Here is an 18,698-nt window from a genome sequence, read left to right as displayed (position 1 = left end):
TTTAGGAGTGGCATCAGTTTGACCCTTTGTTGCTTTTCCTTTGTTCCAGTTGTTACTGTTGCTGCCGTTATAATTTCCTTGACGGCTATTATGATAATTTCCCTGAAAACCACAGGTTCTTTGATAGGATCCTCCCTTATTTTGAGAGTAACGCTCTCCCCCATTTGAGTCCGAGCTGGGTCTGTAAAGTCTGTTACCACCTCCAATTGCTTGATTACTCCCCAAAGGTCGATCTTTTATAGATTCCATTTGGTAGTCGCTCAAACATTTGACAGCTCCCAAGGCCGCGCTCAAATCAGTAACCTTCTGTCTCTGAAGTTCCGTGCTTGTCCACGGTTTCAACCCTTACATAAAGGTGAAGAGCTTACCTTTTCCGACATATCTCGAATATTCAGCATATGACCTGAAAAGGCTTTCACATACTCCCTGATAGAGCTTGTATGTTTCAGGTCTCGAAGTGCCTGTCGAGCCTGATACTCGACATTTTTCAGAAAAAAATGCGATCTGATCGCTTCCTTGAGGAGATCCCCAGAATCTATTCGGACCTTGTTGGCCTGAATATCAGCATATTTGGTTCGCCACCATAGTTTTGCATCTCCACCTAGATACATAGTAGCTGTGGGTACCTTTCTAGCTTCGTCTTCAATCGAAGCTGCGAAAAAGTACTATTCCATGTCAAACAAGAAGTTTTCAACTTCTTTTGCATCACGTGCCCCTCCGTAGGTACACGGTTCAGGAATTCTGAGTCTAGAAGCATACTCAGGTACGGGAGCTTGCCCATTGCTCACTGCACGTTAAAGTACTCGTAATTAAGCTCTCAACGCTTCCATTTCATCCTGCATATCAAGAATGATTGCAACAGCTTCAGTTATTGCTGCGCAAGCCCTTTGGCTTTCATCCAGTTGGATGTGTCATCCACAAATCTCGGATTCTGCCATTTCGACTTTTTCCTCGAGATCGTCCACAGCATAGCACCATCTAGTAGTTGTCTCATCAAGCGCATCCACATGCTGTTTAGTAGTACTCTTCTTTTGAGGCTCTCCCACCTCAGTGGTGTGGGATGTAATTGGATCGATAGCTTTCTTATCGAGGGTTGTGAGCTGCAGCTCTGATACCAACTTTCGCGGGGTGTCTTTCTTTTTGGCACAAAAAGGAACACCGTGCAGAAGTGGTCTGCTCCGCTAGACTACCTTTCCCCTTTACTCGATCGCATCGGGACGAAAGAAAATTTAATTACAATTTTGTAGAAAGCTTACAACAGAAAATTTGAATACATTGAAAGAAAATTAAACATTGATTGATGAAAATTGAATATTATAATTGACGAAAGTAGAAAATTACAATTGCTAGTGCAGTGGGCGGACACTAGTGAGTTTGAAAGATTTTTAAATGACTAATACCCCCTATAATAGCATTCGAAACAAAAATCTAAGTGACAGGAGTAGACGTATAAATGACGAGGAATCATACATAACGTTTACTAATATCAGAGCTATTTTACAACTAAAATAACTATTACAATGAAAAGAAAATTACAACTCAAACTTGAATTAATATTGACAATGTGCGGCCGAAGTTGGGCAAACTGCGGCTGCGATAGTATCAAGGGGCTAAGTAAAGCTACGGTCCTTGACACCTAGTCTTGTGCACAACACATGGATTGACATCATATGCCTTAACAGAATCTACCTGTTGGGTTTATGGACGGTGGTGTCGAGTGTCGAGGTGGGTTTTCCCCTTAATTTTGTTTTTCATCAACTAGACATAATCATGGTTACATGGTAACAAATTCAAGTGTGAACAATCAATCAGGATCCTTCACAAGATGTAAGAACCTGAAGCTTGATTTTGGTCAAAGCAGCTAAGGCATCTGTCATTTTCAATCTCTCCAAGGTAGACTCTGCGGGGCAATTCAAAGCCAACTCCATGATGGATGCTATGCAATGCAGCTTTTCATTCAAGTGTTTTTCTTCAAGTTTCAGTATGTTAGGGTCTACTACCTGATGTAATACATCAGGTAATGAATCCTTCACCCATCGCCTTAGGCTGAAATCTCCAGCAAACATTTCGTCACTTGGCCTTTTTCTTGTAAAAGTTTCCATCAACATTATTCCATAGCTATAAACATCGCACCTTGTGGATACTAGCCCTTCTGTTCCATACTCTAGAGAAATATATATAGACTTGATATGTGACATAAAAAGAAGGCAAAATATTGAAATCTCTTCTTCATGGCCAAATAAAAGAAGTCTACATTAAAGTTTTTAAAGTTTTTTATTTATTTTTTATTAAATGTCTTCAGTTGTACTAAAAGGTAAATTTTGGCTTAATAGAAAAGGCATTCACTGCCCCCTTCCGGTTCTTTCTCGGGAGAAACATTGCAAGGAGTTGATGCGGTGGTGGGAGTGGAGATATTTTATAGGTGAAGCTTCTTTGCATAGTTTTGAAAATTGATACCTGTTTTTCATTTTGACTCTCAAAATAGGTCCTTACTGGAGAATAATCTCCAGAAAATAATTCACATTAATAGAGAAGAGAAGAATGACACCAGATTTTAAAGTTGGAAGATTCACCTGGTGCAATATAACCGAATGTAGCAAGAGTCTTGGTATGCACTGCAGTTTCTTCTCCCAGAAATTTTGTCATCCCAAAATCAGAGACATGTCCAACCAAATCTTTGTCCAGCAAAACATTGCTAGGCTTCAAATCGCAGTGAGCTACAGGCACTGAGTAGCCGTTGTGGAGATATTCCAGTGCAGTTGCAACATCGATCATTATATTTAACCGTCGAAGAAATTTTAAGTTAAGGTTGTCTGAATACAACCACTTCTCCAGGCTACCATTAGGCATATACTCAAGCACCAGAGCTTTGAATTCAAGATTAGAGCAACTTCCAATGACTTTTGTGAGATTTCGATGGCGAAGATTGCGCAGAACTTCGCATTCACTGTCGAAATTCTTGAACCCACCTTCTGATTGCAAATTAAATACTTTTACTGCTGCAGACACGCTATTTGGGAAACTGGCTTTGTAAACCGAACCAGAACTACCCGAACCAAGCAAGTTGCTTTCGTTGAACCCATTTGTTGCATTTAGAAGATGATGGTATGGAATTCTTTTGGGAGCAATTTCAGGTGATGAATAAGAGTGAGCTGGATTATTTCTCCTTTGTCGTCTTATTATGATATATACAAAAGCCAAAGCAAGAATTGTTGATGAAATCACCACGGGAATAAGTATCACTAGAAGAAGCTTTTTCCTTTTTGACCCATGAGAAGAACTACGACGACATGGAGGGATATCATGCAACTGAGTACCACATAAGGCTTCGTTTGACATGAAAGACTGATATGTGAAATTCTTGAAGGGTCCTCCAGTGGGAATTTCTCCCCTTAATCTGTTGGACGATACATTCAAGAACTTCAATTGTCGTAGTTTCTCAAAAGACTTGGGAATCATACCTGAGAGATTGTTATTGGATAAATCCAATAATTCTAAATCTATCAAGTCTCCAATTGACTCTGGCATAGATCCTTGGAATCCATTTCTTGCCAAAGTTAGATTGATCAAGTTCTGTAGACTCCCAATGGTGCCCGGAATTTCTCCTTTGAACTGATTCGAAGAAAGATCTATATTGATTGCAGCTTCAAGATTTTTAACTTCTTCAGGTATAGAGCCAGTAAAGGAATTTGAAGACAGGTTCAGAGTCAAGAGATTTTTCAGGTTCCACAGGCTTGAAGGTAGACTAGAATTCAATCTATTAGAATTCAAATAAATCTCTCTTAAAGATAGAACATTTCCTAAGCACTCTGGAATTTGACCCGAGATTTCAGTTTGATTCAATTGTAATATTCCCAAATTAGGTAATTCACAGAAACAGTTTGGAAAGGGTCCTCCAATTTTGTTATTGGTGAAAGACAATCGCTGAAGCTTTCTTAAACCTTGAAATGTTATTGGAAGGGGCCCAATCAAGTTATTTTCAGACAAATCTAATAAAACTAAATTGCTTAAATTTCCAATTTCTTCTGGAATTCTTCCCTTGATCTTACATTCAGAAGCATAAATATTTTCTAAAGAAGAAGACAGGTTCCCTAAAGACCCTGGAAGAAAGCTGTCTAAAGGATTATTGTTTATTATCAAGTACCTCAAATATTTGCAATTTGTCAATGAAGTAATCAGACTCAATTCTGGAGATGACGGTTCAACTGTCAAACTGTTTCGAGCTAAGTTTAGAAACTCAAGGTTTTCCAGGCGCCCCAGGGAGTTTGGGATCGGACCAGTAAATTTATTAAGACGAAGAGATAGAACAGTAAGTTTGGATGCATTTGAGATGGAAGGGGGTATGATTCCACCTATATTATTTAGGTTCAGTTTAAGCTCTTTAAGATTCGGTAGCCTATTACCCAAATCCAATGGAAGATAGCCTGAAAGATCATTACTTGTAAATCCAATCTCGTTTAATGTTGAGATGTTGAATAATCCTGGAGGTATGGAACCGTTTAAACTATTGTACGAGAAGTAGGTTTCTTCCAATTTATGAAGACTGCTTACCTCTTGCGGTATTAAACCTGCCAAATCACAAAACAAAGAATTCAAGCATTAAAAGGACCTTCAATGTCTAACAAGAAAATAACGTGCATGTTTGATACAACGTGTTGGGCAAAAGTCCTCTGATGCTCCAACTCTTTGAAATAGTTAGAATACCAGTATCAGACACGAGAATAGGTAAAGGATACATGTCAGATCATCCAAGTTTCAACCGAACACTTCTTCTTCTTTTTTCTTTTCCTTTTCCTTTTCTTTCCCTTTTCTTTTTTCTCGTTTTCGCTCCCTATAAATCTAGCGTCGCCGCTGAGAGAGTGGAGAAAGGTGGCGGCGTTAGGTTTTACCTTCTTTTTCTTCTTCTTTCTTTTTTCTTTCCTTTTTTTTTTTTTTTTTCTTTTTTTTTTCTTTCCTTTTTTTTTTTTTTTATCCTTCTTTCCCTCTTTGTATCATTAGTTTAGGCTCTTGTTTGTATGTGTTAGGAAAATGTTGTAACTGGCAATCTGTGACCAAAAGGACTAATTTGTCGAGTTTGTAAAGTCAAGGACCAATTTGTCAATGTCTAAAAGTTCAGGGACTTGTGTTTCAATTTCGCAATAATTAATGTATAGGTCTAGGGTAAAGTTGGATGCTTTGAAGATGAAAACGGCGCAAGATTGGTGCTAGAGTTTTGCCCTGACCTCGCTCGAGCCTAAATAACAGAACCTGCGTCGCTGGAGTTTCGCCACCACTTCCCTCGAGCGAGAGTGCGTCGCTAGAGTTTCGCCGGCACTTCGCTCAAGCGACAGTGTCATCCGACGTTTGGTAATTTTCCTTCCTCGCGAATTTTAAACGCTCCATACTACCAAAAACGACCTACTATATAAACAAAAATTCCGCTTTTCATTAACAAGTTTTTGCAAAACACATAGCACAATATTTTCCTCTCTACCAAAGGATCGATTGCAAAACTCTTCACCATATGGTTCATTGAAGAAAAAAAAATATCAAACACCTTTTCAAACAAAACACCTATCAAAAATCCTCACTACTTCCAGAAGATCAGTTGATTGAAGATCCGAGAAGGAGGTTGATTGAAGAACTAGAGTTCTTGTTGATTCACGGGAAGTAGAAGAAATACAAGGCTGGGATTTTGGCGCAGATCTGTAGAATCCAGGAGAGCTTTGGTTGATACAGTAAGGAGGTCAGAGTGTTGTTAGATACAGTCATGTCTGGCATACTGTAAGTTGGAGTCTTCTATAGTGAATCCCTACTGGCTTGTGCCCGGAGTTTTTACCCAATTGGGTTTTCTCCGTCAACAATTTTTGTGTTATTTATTGCTTTCTGTCAATTTCAATTCAATCGGCAATTCAACATAGGTAGTTAAATCATTAATTTATGTGACTTGTTGCATAACTTAATTAAATTGTTAAATTCCGCATAGACACCTATTCACCCCCTCTAGGTGTTGGTTAGGTCAAACTATAGCCTTTTCAAGTGGTATCAGAGCCAAATCTCAAGTCCTGACCCATAGTTGTCTAGATGAGTCAATCACTTTCTGTACCTCCGTACTTTGACGGAAGTAATTATGCTTACTGGAAGGTTAGAATGCATGCGTTTCTTAAGTCCTTAGATGAACATGTTTGGTTGAGTGTACAAAATGGCTGGAAACCTCCATCCACTATCGTATCAGGAACTGTTAACCTTACTGATATATCACTGTGGACTAAGGATGAGATAGCTGGGTGTAATTGGAATAGCAAGGGACTTCATGCCTTGTTTATGGCCGTGTCTCCCGAAGAGTTTAGGAGAGTGTCAATGTGCGAAACTGCTAAAGAGGTGTGGGATATTCTTGAAACTACACATGAAGGAACTAAAACGGTAAAAAACTCGAAATTACAAATGCTAGCTTCTAGGTTTGAAGAAGTGAGGATGAAAGATGACGAAACCTTTGATGAATTTTATGCAAAATTGAATGATATTGTTAATTCTAGTTTCAATTTAGGCGAGAAAATTCCCGAGTCTAAAATTGTTAGAAAAGTATTTAGGTCCTTGCCCGAGAGATTTAGGCCTAAAGTTACTGCCATTGAGGAAAGTAAGGATCTAGATGAAGTTAAAATTGAAAAACTTGTAGGATCCTTGCAAACTTATGAACTCACTATCACACAACCTAAGAAAGGAAAGTTCATTGCTTTAAAATCCATCAAAGAGGATGAATCTTCCGATACTGAGTCTCTGAGGGACGATGAAATTACTTACTTTGTGAAGAAATTTCAAAAGGCTCTCAAGAATAGGAGAAAGCCTCAGGATAGAAAAATGGAGTCCCTAGCAGATTCTCAAAAGAAAAAACTGAAAGGTTTAACAATAAAAGTTCTAGTGATAAACCACGTTTGGTTAGGTGCCATGAATGTCAAGGTATAGGTCACTATAGGAATGAGTGCCCTAGTTATAAGAAGAATCAAAGAAAAGGGCAGGGTAAGGCCTTAGTTGTTTCACTTACTGATAACGAGTCTGAGACCAGTGATAGGCAGGAGTCATCTAGTAGTGAAGATGAAGGGAACTATATGGCATTTGTGTCGACTATTAAGAGTGAATCTGATAAGGAGAGTGACAAGGTTGAGGAAGAACTTCACAACAATAATTCTAGTAATGAGGATGAGGATGACATAGACATACATGAGGCCTATCAACTCTTGTTCAAAGAGAGTCTTAAAATCAAAAAGATCAATAAAGCCCTACTCAAAAAGGTTGATGAACTTGAAAGAGAAAAAGAGAGACATGCTAGTAATCTCCAGAATTCACTTAAGAGTGTCAGTGAGTTAAAATGTGTCAATGAGAAGTTAGAAGACAAGGTTAAGACATTAACTAGTGAATTTGAGAAATCTAATGCTCATCTTCAGACTTTCATAAGTGGAACTAAGAAATTGGATGATATTTTGGGAATGAATAAGCCTACGGGAGATAGGAAAGGTCCAGGATATGTTGAGGGTAATACACATGGTGTTGGTCCATCTAAAACTGTATTCATTTCCGCCTCTAGGAAGTCTAACGCTGTCAACAGTCCAAATAAGGGTAAGAATGTTTCGAGGGAACAAAGTCATCAATCACGTAGAAATTTTATGCCCAAACACCCACAGACACGTACCTTTGAGCCTAGGTTCAGTCCCACCTGTCACCACTGTAGAGCTCTAGGACACACAAGGCCTAGATGTTATAAGTTAGGCAATGAGCGTAGAAATCAGAATATTCCAAGTCAGGTCAGTTTTCTGACTAATCAGGTTAGTCATTTGACTGAGATGCTTACTAGGCTGACTAGGAGTACCACGTCATCTAAGAAAGTTTGGGTTAAAAAGGAGGATCTAGCTGGACTTTCAGGTCAGGTAAATTGCTATGTTGCTCATGTTGCATTAAAAGCCCAAGATTTCAATATGTGGTGCCTTGATAGTGCTTGTTCTAGGCATATGTGTGGTAACAAAGCTTTATTCACTACTCTTGATGAATGCAATGGGGGTATGGTTACCTTTGGAGATGGGGGCTCTGCACCTATTCTTGACAAAGGTACCGTACAAATACATGGATTACCTGTGATCTCAAATGTGCTTTATGTGGAAGGTTTAAAGTCAAACTTGTTAAGTATTAGTCAGATTTGTGATGCTGATTTTGAGATTAGCTTTGTGGAAAAGAGATGTACCGTGTATGATTCATTCGGTGGGGTGGTCCTTGAAGGGGTTAGAACGTCTGATAACTGTTATGGAGTCCTACCTAATTCTAACTATGTGTGTAGGAGTGCAAAAATTGATGTGAGTGAACTCTAGCATAAAAGATTGGGTCATTTAAACTATAAGAGTCTAGTACAACTGGCTAAAAAAGAGTTGGTAGATGGTTTGCCTAAAATAGGTCCTAGTGAAAATGTTGTGTGTGGACCATGTCAACTGGGCAAACAAATTAAAGGAATCCATAAAAAGACTTCTAAAATTTTGACCAAAAGACCCTTGGAATTGATACACATGGATTTAATGGGACCATCTAGGGCTAAGAGTCTAGGAGGTAAGCGGTATATTCTGGTTGTGGTAGATGATTTCTCGAGGTTCACATGAGTAGAATTGCTTAGGGAAAAATCTGATGCATGTGACCTTATAAAATCTTTGTGTAAACGACTTAGTAATGAACTCAATCAGAAAGTGTCCAGAATGCGAAGTGATCATGGAAAAGAGTTTGAAAATTTCAATCTTGAGAGCTTCTGCATGGATGAAGGGATACTACATGAGTTCTCTTCCCCTATCACTCCTCAACAAAATGGGGTAGTTGAAAAGAAGAATCGTGTTCTTCAGGACATGGCTAGAGCCATGCTTCATGACAAGGGGCTAGCCTTACATTTTTGGGGAGAAGCTGTTAATACTGTATGCCACATAATCAATAGAGTCTACCTTAGACCCAAAATCGATCAGACTCCATATGGAATTCTAAAGGGTAAAAAGCCTACTGTCAAATACTTTCGTGTGTTTGGGAGTAAGTGCTACATTTTGCGTGATAGAGAGAACTTGAGTAAGTTTGAATCTAAGAATGACGAAGGAATCTTCTTAGGGTATTCTAGAAATAGTCGAGCATTCCGAGTATATAACTCACGTACTCGTACTGTGATGAAGTCAGTCAATGTTGTGATAGATGATGGTGTGAGTGAGGGGGAGAATGTTGAAAATTATGATAGAAATGGTAATCTTATAAGGTCTAGTGATCCTACTGAACCGCTTGTGCCTAAATCATCTCTTAAAATTCCTGAAACTCCTGAAAAGGAAACACATCCACAAGATCAAGACACAATCCCTAAGGAACCATCAACTAGGGTCAAGTCTAATCATCCTAAGGATAATATCATTGGGGATCTGGATGAAGGTATGAGGCTTCATAAGAGAGTACTGAACAATCTAGCATATACTAGCTATGTTTCACAGGTAGAGCCTAAGAAAGTCGAAGAGGCCCTTAGTGATGAGTGTTGGGTGAATGCAATGCATGAGGAACTCAATCAATTTGCTAGAAACAATGTGTGGATCTTAGTACCCAGACCTGAGAATTGTAACGTTATTGGTACTAAGTGGATCTTTAAGAACAAGACAGATGACCAAGGTACTATAACTAGGAATAAGGCCAGATTAATTGCTCAGGGTTATACTCAAGTTGAGGGAATTGATTTTGATGAGACTTTTGCGCCTATTGCATGACTTGAGTCTATTCAGATTCTACTTGCTGTTGCCTGTACCTTAGGGTTCAAGCTACATCAAATGGACGTTAAGAGTGCCTTCTTGAATGGAGGAACAACCAAAAGGATTTGTTGATCCAAAGTTTCCCCACTATGTCTACAAACTCCACAGAACACTCTATGGTATGAAACAAGCTCCTAGAGCTTGGCATGAGAGACTTACGTCATATCTTGAGGAACATGGTTTCTCTCAAAGTGGTGCTGATAGGACCTTATTTATTAGACACATTGAAGAAACTATCACTATCGCTCAAATTTATGTCAATGACATCATTTTTGGTTCTCCTATTGAGTCTCTAGCATATGAGTTTGCCGAGTGTTTGAAGCAAGAATTTGAGATGAGTATGGTTGGTGAGTTGAGTTATTTCCTTGGACTTCAGGTGAAACAGACTGAGGATGGCTTGTTTATTTCACAGTCTAAGTATGCAAATGATCTAGTTAAGCGGTTTGGGTTAGATAGTAAGAAGCATACTAGGACACCTATGAGTACTAGCTTGAAGTTAGGTCGTGATTCTTCAAGTAAGAGTGTAGATCCTTCCCTATATCGAAGCATGATAGGTAGTCTTCTCTATCTCACAGCTACTAGACCTGACATTGCTTTTAGTGTTGGAGTGTGTGATCGATTTCAGGCAGATCCCAAAGAATCACACTTAAGCTCTGTTAGACGCATCATTAGATATGTGAGTAGTACTGTTGATCTAGGGATTTTCTATTCTAGAAATTCTAATCTTGATTTGGCTGGCTACTCCGACGCCGATTGGGCGAGGAATGCACATGATAGAAAAGTACTTCTGGGGGCTGTTTCTACGTGGGTAGCAATCTAGTAGCTTGGTTAAGTAAGAAACAAAATTCCATATCCCTATCCACGGCAGAGGCCGAATACATAGCAGCTGGAAGTTGCTGCACTCAGCTTCTCTGGATGAAGCAGATGATGAGTGATTATGAGATTAATCAAGAGACCATGACTATTTTCTCTGATAATACCAGTGCTATAAATATTTCTAAGAATCCCATTCAACATTCTCGAACAAAACATATTGACATATGACATCATTTTATTCATGAACTTGTTGAAACACATGTTGTCTCCTTAGATCATGTTTCTGCTGACAACCAGTTAGCCGATCTACTTACGAAACCACTAGATGGAATGAGGTTTGAATCGCTTCGGACGGCTGTTGATATTTGTTTGCCTATCTGATCATGAATTCATGCATATTCATGCATTTATCATATCTGCACTTATTCATTTCATATATTGTACGTGATAAATGTGTGTGTGTGCATTTTGTTTTTTAGTTATTTTTTTTAGTTTTTATTTTGAGTATTAAGTTTGCATTTGAAATTTAAAATAAATAAAAATAATAAATAAATAAATAAAAATTTTTGTGTGCATCATGTATGACGTTATGATGTTTGCATTCAGGATCAAACTCTATTTTTCATCATGTGTACGAGTCTGAGGTTCCATCGTAGTTCTCACTTTCTGTGGAGTTCTAGGTATACGGCTTGTCATGCATTTTCGCACAGCACACACTATAGTCCTGTAGGTGGGTCTTGACCGCATGGGTGAGACTTGGGATGGTATTCTTCTGTGATTGGGGTTGTTTGTTCATTTGATTTGATCTGTGACGAGTGTAACCTAATCAATATTGTCTTTCCCCATTTTCTACATTATTCTTTGAACTTATTTCTATCTTCGGGATCTATTTGACTCGAACAATTAAGCCTTAGGGGTTTCTAACCTGGTGCCCTATGGTCGTCTGGCTTGAGAGTCACCGGCCAAAATTCATTACAGAGGTCATTTCTGTCGCCTAATGAAGATAGGATTGCACCTAAGTTCTTATGTTATTATATATATATATATATATATATATATATAATGGCATACAATTAGGGGAAGTAAAATTGTGACAATTATACTGTTTGATGTAGGTCCTCGTGGAATTGGTTTAACTGGCACTTGGTCAATATACACTCTTTTACAGTTGTTTTCACGTGTCCTTTCTTACTAATTTAAGGTTTTGAGTTTAACTTGCGTGGACTACGTGGCACATTTCACGCTGATGTTCTGTATAAAATTTACTTCATGGGATTTTGAACTATGTGTGGACTTAAGATTTGTCTACATGCTCTGAATGTCGGGTTTGTGATTTTGTGCATATTATTCGTATCGTGTACATATTTGGGTACGTGCTTCATCATCGATTTTTTAGTTTGTCTTTACAAAAACAAAAACAAAATAATACATACAACTGAAAATAAAAATAAAAGTTTTTGGACCTATTTTCGTTATTTTCCAAAATTGTGCTACTTTTCATAAATTTCAAATGTTTGGTGCTATTTTTGACATTTCATTTTCGCTCGAGTTTCGCCTGGACTTCGGTCGAGCGACAAAAGCAGAAAGGATGTCGCTCGAGTTTCGCCCCGATCTCGCTCGAGCGACATATATATTTAAAATGCGGTTGTTTCAATTTTTCGCGCATTTCATCATTTTTTTTCTCCTCCTTCAATTCTTTTCTTCTTCCATCGAAATTATTCACTCCCAATTCATTTTTGGCCTCAATTCGACATCTTTAACACAATCTTGGGTCTGAAACACTGACTTCTTGGCAAAATCTTTAGGTAATACCCAACTTTCTTTGCTTTCAATTTTTTTTGGTTTGTTTGATTTTTTTTCCTGATCATTGTGTTGGTTTGTGTTATTTTGGTATTACATCTTGCTTGTACACATGTTTTGCATCAAGTATTGCTTTCCATTTCCCAAATTATAATGCATTCTTATGGTTTTCTTCACATTTATTTAAGTTTTTGGTCCATGTTCATCAATGTAGTTCTTGCACCTCGTTGATTCGTTTGATGTGTGGTTTATTTGATTGTGAAGTCCATAGCATGTAATTTTTAGGGATGTGTTTGGATTTGTGATTGGTTCTCGTATGTGCTTGGAATTTGGTGCCGAAGTCACGCACGCCACGTGTTCGATGAAAGTTCACTTTTTTATGCTTATTTGGTTTCTTTTGATTTTTTTTATTTCCTTCTTTTCCTTCATTTCTTTCCTACTTGTTTGAGTGTCGTTGCAACCGTGTGTGTTTTCATTCATGTTTATGTGATTGGATCATATGTGTTTCCGTGTGTGCATCTTCTCATATCATGTTGCATCGTGATGCGTGCATTTCACATTATGTCTATTCTTTTCATCTCCACATGTGCCAGATAGCTCGTAAGCGCTCTCGTACCTCTGCACAGCCCGCTAGTGGATCGACATCTTATAGTAGATCCCGGTTTATTTCTACTGCAGCTCAGGAGGTCCTCACGTCTTAGTTCTCCTTACGCCCCGTTCTCATGGAGCGTGAGGTAATTCTATCTGACCTTCCTGTTGACGTCGTCGCTATTTTTGTTTCCCGGGGTTGGGAGCCCCTTCTTGTTGGTCTTACACCGTCGCCTCCACTCCTCGTTCAAGAGTTTTATGCTAATATTCATGAGGTGGATGGGTCGTCATTTAGGAGTTTTCTTAGAGGTCATTCTTTTCTTTTCGAGTTACTCCATCTGCAGTAGCTCTTGCGTTAGGTATACCTCAGATACCTCATCCAACGTATCCCTATCTTCTCCCTGCTTCTCTTCCGGCCGATGCCCTTGTTCGGTTGACTCTTTTGAACACCCCGTCTACTGGGGGGCCTACGGCTATGGCCACGGGTTCATTACCCACTGATCGACAGGTTTTGTTGCGCATCGTGTGCACAAACCTGTGGCCTGTTGCCCATACTTCTTCTTTACCGATGGTACGGGCTCGTTTTCTATATGCCCTACTTCATGGGGACTCTATCGACCTTCTTACTTTTGTGTGCCAGCAGATTCTAGCTTCTTTTCGTACTCTGGGGGTCGTTTAGGGTTACCTTATGCCTGTTTGATTCATCGGGCTGTCCTTTCTCTTGGTGCATCTTTCCCTGAGGGTCTTCTACTCGTATAGGTTGCCCGATAGGACAGCAGACCATTCACCAGAGTCGATCCCATGTCTTGTCCTCTTCGGCTCATGCTGCCACTCAGGCTGAGCCCGTTGATATTTTTTGATTTTTCGGAGCCCTTTGATCCTATTACTGATATTCTTACTAGGGGTTCCCGTGTCTTTCTTCCGCCTCGTTCGAATTTTCCTTCAGCTGTTCCGCTTCGAGCTGTCTTTCCTTCGACATCTACTTCTGCTCCAGGGGTGGCTTCCTTGCCTGTTGACCCCATGGTGACGCTTATGGGTCAGATGTCTACTTTAGTCGCGCAGCAGGCTCGTATGATGGCAGAGATCACGCAGTTACGTGTTGCTTCGGAGTATCAGTCTGCTGAGCTTTCTTCATTTCGGCGTGCTCTATCAGTGTGTCAGTATCAGTTGCGTTGGATTCGTGATCGATTGGATGAGAGCTCGAGTGACGAGACTAGTGATGAGTAGTTTAATCTCAATTTAACTGTGATATATTGGATTAACTGTGGTATAACTATGGTTTGATATCTATTTAATGACTAGATTAAGTTTTGATATTTTAGCAATATTGATGTATGTTTTTGGTGTTTTTTGACTTACATTACTATTGCTTCTTAATCTGGTTAATTACATATGCACTATTCCTTGTTTTATCTCTGTTTCCATTTCATGTGCTTTTACACTTGGTATTGAGTTTCTATATTTCAGGAAACGGGTTCGACAGTAGATAGTTGATTTGGTTAAATGAATAGGTCGTTAGGAGTTACATTTTTTTTTGTGTTCTTGATTGTCTTGTGTAATTTTGTCACAGAATGCCAAAGGGGGAGTTTGTTAGGAAAATGTTGTAATTGGCAATCTGTGACCAAAAGGACTAATTTGTCGAGTTTGTAAAGTCAAGGACCAATTTGTCAATGTCTAAAAGTTCAGGGACTTGTGTTGCAATTTCGTAATAATTAATGTATAGGTCTAGGGTAAAGTTGGATGCTTTGAAGATGAAAACGGCGCAAGATTGGTGCTAGAGTTTCGCCCTGACCTCACTCGAGCCTAAATAACAGAACCTGCGTCGCTTGAGTTTCGCCACCACTTCGCTCGAGCGAGAGTGCGTCGCTAGAGTTTCGCCGGCACTTCGCTCGAGCGACAGTGTCATCCGAAGTTTGGTAATTTTCCTTCTTCGCGAATTTTAAACGCTTCATACTACCAAAAACGACCTACTATATAAACAAAAATTCCGCTTTTCATTAACAACCTTTGGCAAAACACATAACACAATATTTTCCTCTCTACCAAAGGATCAATTGCAAAACTCTTCACCATATGATTCATTGAAGAAAAAAAAATATCAAACACCTTTTCAAACAAAACACCTATCAAAAATCCTCACTACTTCCAGAAGATCAGTTGATTGAAGATCCAGGAAGGAGGTTGATTGAAGAACTGGAGTTCTTGTTGATTCACGGGAAATAGAAGAAATACAAGGCTGGAATTTTCGCGCAGATCTACAGAATCCAGGAGAGCTTTGGTTGATACAGTAAGGAGGTCAGAGTGTTGTTAAATACAGTCATGTCTGGCGCACTGTAAGTTGGAGTCTTCTATAGTGAATCCCTACTGGCTTGTGCCCGGAGATTTTACCCAGTTGGGTTTTCTCCGTCAACAACTTTTGTGTTATTTATTGCTTTCTGTCAATTTCAATTCAACCGGCAATTCAACATAGGTAGTTAAATCATGTGAATGAATCTGGACAACATTTAATTTATGTGACTTGTTGCATAACTTAATTAAATTGTTAAATTCCGCATAGACACCTATTCACCCCCCCTCTAGGTGTTGGTTGGGTCGAACTATAGCCTTTTCAGTATGAATTGTATAAAATGAGAATATGTTCCATATAGTGCTCTGTTAAGTCAAAATTGCAATCAAGTCCCTAATTTTCCATTTTATATGTCATTTAGTAATTTCCATAATTGAAAACTAAGTAACAAAATTCTATTTTATTTGTCTTAACCCCTTATTCAATACCGATTTCCTTCTTTGTAAATAATTGATTTTGACCTATTCAAAATAACATCTTGAATTAATAAAAAATTAAAGTTTGAAAGACGTACCCATATACAAGTGTCCAAAATTTGGACTCTTTTTAGTTATATCCACATATCTTAAAATTTTAAAAATAAAATATTCGATACTTAGATACGTATTTGTACCTAAGTCCAATCATCCTAGGGCAAAAGTAATTATTATTCTTTTTAATTCCTCTATTACTGTTCAGTTCACATCTGAAACATACTATATGCATACCTGTGAATGTGTTATTCTGAAGATATAGCTTCTTGAGCATTGTAAAATTTCCAATCTCTCTTGGTATGTATCCGCTCAATTCGTTGTTCCTTAATGACAGATATTCAAGAGATGATTTGTTAAATAAATTCACCGTAAAAAGACCTGTAATTTGGTTGTTGTCCATGCTCAGATTCTTCAAGTTATTCAAGTTACCTATCTCTTCCGGAATCACACCTGCCAGTTGAATGAAAAGAAAAACAGAAATAAATCCTCTATTTTCCAGAACTAATTTTGAAAAATATGGATTATAACATTTATTTACCAGTAATCTGGTTATGATCCATGCTTAACTGCTGCAGGTTGCGAAGATTGCCCAACTCTTTGGGAAGATTGCCATAGAATACATTCCTACTCATGATAAGTGAAACAAGAAACGAGAGGTTTCCCAGTTGTGGAGGAACGGTGCCGGTAAGACCCATGTCAGAAATATTAAGTGCAATCACTCTATGGCGGCGTGAGTCGCAAGTAACTCCTATCCAGCTGCAAACAGAGGTAACCGTAGACCAGTTACTTGACAACATGTTTTTGGGATCTGAAATTTGGGATTTCAGAGAAAGAAGTGCAGATTGATCAGTGTTGATATTATTTTCCGAGTTCACTGAGAAGATCATTAGGCAATGAACAAACATGAAGAAGGAGAAAGCTCTGTCCATGGCTAGAAAAACTTCTGTAAGTAGTTAGAGTTCTTGCGAAAAGATATATAAAAGTGAAATCATAGTACAATGAAAGTCAAACGTTTATCTAACAATTCGTACTTCTTTGACATATATTTTACCAGATTAGAGACGTGGCAATTTTTTATTCTTTCTCCTAGTGTTTGCTTTCTATAACTGGAAAACTTTTTTCTGGGAATGAGTTACGTGAAGCTAATAGACTTTGAAAATTTGTATTGAGGTAAAGGGTTAGCAGGTCAAAGTCGCTATCACAAATTATTGACCAGTGATCACTCGAACATACGCGACGTTGCAGATTGGACAAAAAGGTCAATGCCTTGAAAATTGTATTAATTTTGTCCATTCATTAAAAAAAATCAAGAACCAGAATGTAAATATGGTTGGTTTATAATATGAAAACTGAATGCTACAAAGCTGAGACGAAACACGTTGAATCGGTCAGTTAAATAGGGAGGGGCCTCTTCAAAAAATCAATTTTTTTACCTTTATTTCACTATTTAAGCGATCATTTTTTACTTCATCTCTTACAGGTAAGGCCGACTTTTTCCTCCAACGATCGAAAAAATCAATTATCAAAATCACTACCGAACAATCCCTTAATAAGTTTCAACCAATTTTGACTCTTGAGATCAAAAATTGAATAGTTTAGGTTTCGTCTTTAGACCCTGGGCCAAGAATTCAAACTAAAAATCTGTTTTAACCCCTTTTTTTTTTTAATAATGAGGTCGACCCAATTAAATAATTGGCCCACCTAATAGTAAGGCATTGCAAAAGGTACCTTATACCCCCATTGATTCTTGATTACGTTGGAGTCGATTTTTATTAGAATCGAACCACATCCATAACTTGAGGGGTTTTCCTAGTGCTTGTTCTTTTAGAATATAAGATTTAAATAATTAATTATAGCTATCTTTTTAATTAGTTACCGTTTATGACTTGATATTGTTTTCAATCACTTGGATATTTGGATTGTTTAAGAGTATATTACAAAAATTGGGCATGATTAGGGAAGTAAATTGAAAAATCTTGATGATTATTTCATTATTTTACAACACTCTTCATTTGATAATTATTTGTACAATAACTATCTCATTGAAATCTTGTTTGGCGAAATAATTTAGAGTAATAAAATGCTGCTTCGTTAAAATCTTATCAAGCAAATCCTGTGCGACAAAACTAATCGAAGGAAAGAAAGTACAGTTGTTCCTCCTGATTTTATCAATCTTTGATAACTATAGTAACATGATAATTCGAAAATATCTCTTGTTTATTGATCTCTTCAAGAATTTTATATAATAGTATACTTTTTTAGGGTAAATAGCTTGTATAATCTAAGACATCATTGCACAAAGAATATGCCTCATTAAAATCTTATTAGGAAAACATGTTGGAAAAAATCCTAATGAAGGAAAAAGAGTACATTATTCTTTTGAATACGCAATAAAAATTGTCTCATTAAAAATCTTACCAGGAAAATTCAACGGGACAAAATCTTGGTCAAGAAAAAAAGAATACAACGCGTATTTACTCCCTTTCATGATAATATCACTTGAATTTACTACAAGCATATTAAATCCTTCAATGAAAATATTAAATTTATATCTAAAGATAAGTTGATTATAATCACATTTATTATATGCATATCAAATTTCATGTTCTATCACTCTAACAAGGTAAAGGCGTGTGATTACATCCACCACATGATAACTTATTTATTTATATAAGTTTTCATGATATTTATTATGTAAAGAGTCGTACATTTCATATTACAGCTTTACTTTTTTCATTTTCATTTAGCATAAACATACACATTTTGGAGTTCAGATTGTAGATCCATAAAACTTCAGGTTTCTATAGTAAAATTTGGCCAATCATTACTTCATCGATATATTTCGACACATTTATTTTGATTCATCATTATATAATGCAGTACATCATGTGT

General features: G+C 37.7%; 1 protein-coding gene across 2 annotated transcripts; it reads right to left on the bottom strand.

Annotated features, from left to right (window-relative positions):
- Positions 1-1,563: 1,563 nt before the first annotated feature.
- LOC111412161 (probable LRR receptor-like serine/threonine-protein kinase At3g47570) lies at positions 1,564-16,764 on the bottom strand. Of its 2 annotated transcripts, none has more exons than XM_023042951.1 (4): positions 16,345-16,764; positions 16,041-16,256; positions 2,574-4,568; positions 1,564-2,164 (listed from the first exon to the last, which is right to left on the bottom strand). In XM_023042951.1, the coding sequence occupies exons 1-4, from the start codon at positions 16,733-16,735 to the stop codon at positions 1,809-1,811; spliced, it is 2,958 nt and encodes a 985-aa protein (XP_022898719.1). In that variant the 5' UTR covers positions 16,736-16,764; the 3' UTR covers positions 1,564-1,808. The 2 variants fall into 2 exon arrangements, with proteins under 2 accessions (XP_022898719.1, XP_022898720.1); XM_023042952.1 differs by having other exon boundaries at positions 16,185-16,256.
- Positions 16,765-18,698: the final 1,934 nt, after the last annotated feature.

Source organism: Olea europaea, chromosome 16 (assembly GCF_002742605.1).
Source record: "Olea europaea var. sylvestris chromosome 16, O_europaea_v1, whole genome shotgun sequence".
Lineage (NCBI taxonomy): Eukaryota > Viridiplantae > Streptophyta > Magnoliopsida > Lamiales > Oleaceae > Olea > Olea europaea.
This window is presented reverse-complemented; position numbering and strand designations above follow the sequence as displayed.

Bases quoted from the DNA above. Each gene is read 5' to 3' on its own strand.
- LOC111412161 (XM_023042951.1), bottom strand. From the start codon at position 16,735: ATGGACAGAGCTTTCTCCTTCTTCATGTTTGTTCATTGCCTAATGATC. The intron at 16,257-16,344 runs GTAAATAAATGT...TTCAACTGGCAG, and splicing joins GGATCATAACCAGATTACTG to GTGTGATTCCGGAAGAGATA. The intron at 4,569-16,040 runs GTATGCATATAG...GTGATTTGGCAG, and splicing joins TCAGAATAACACATTCACAG to GTTTAATACCGCAAGAGGTA.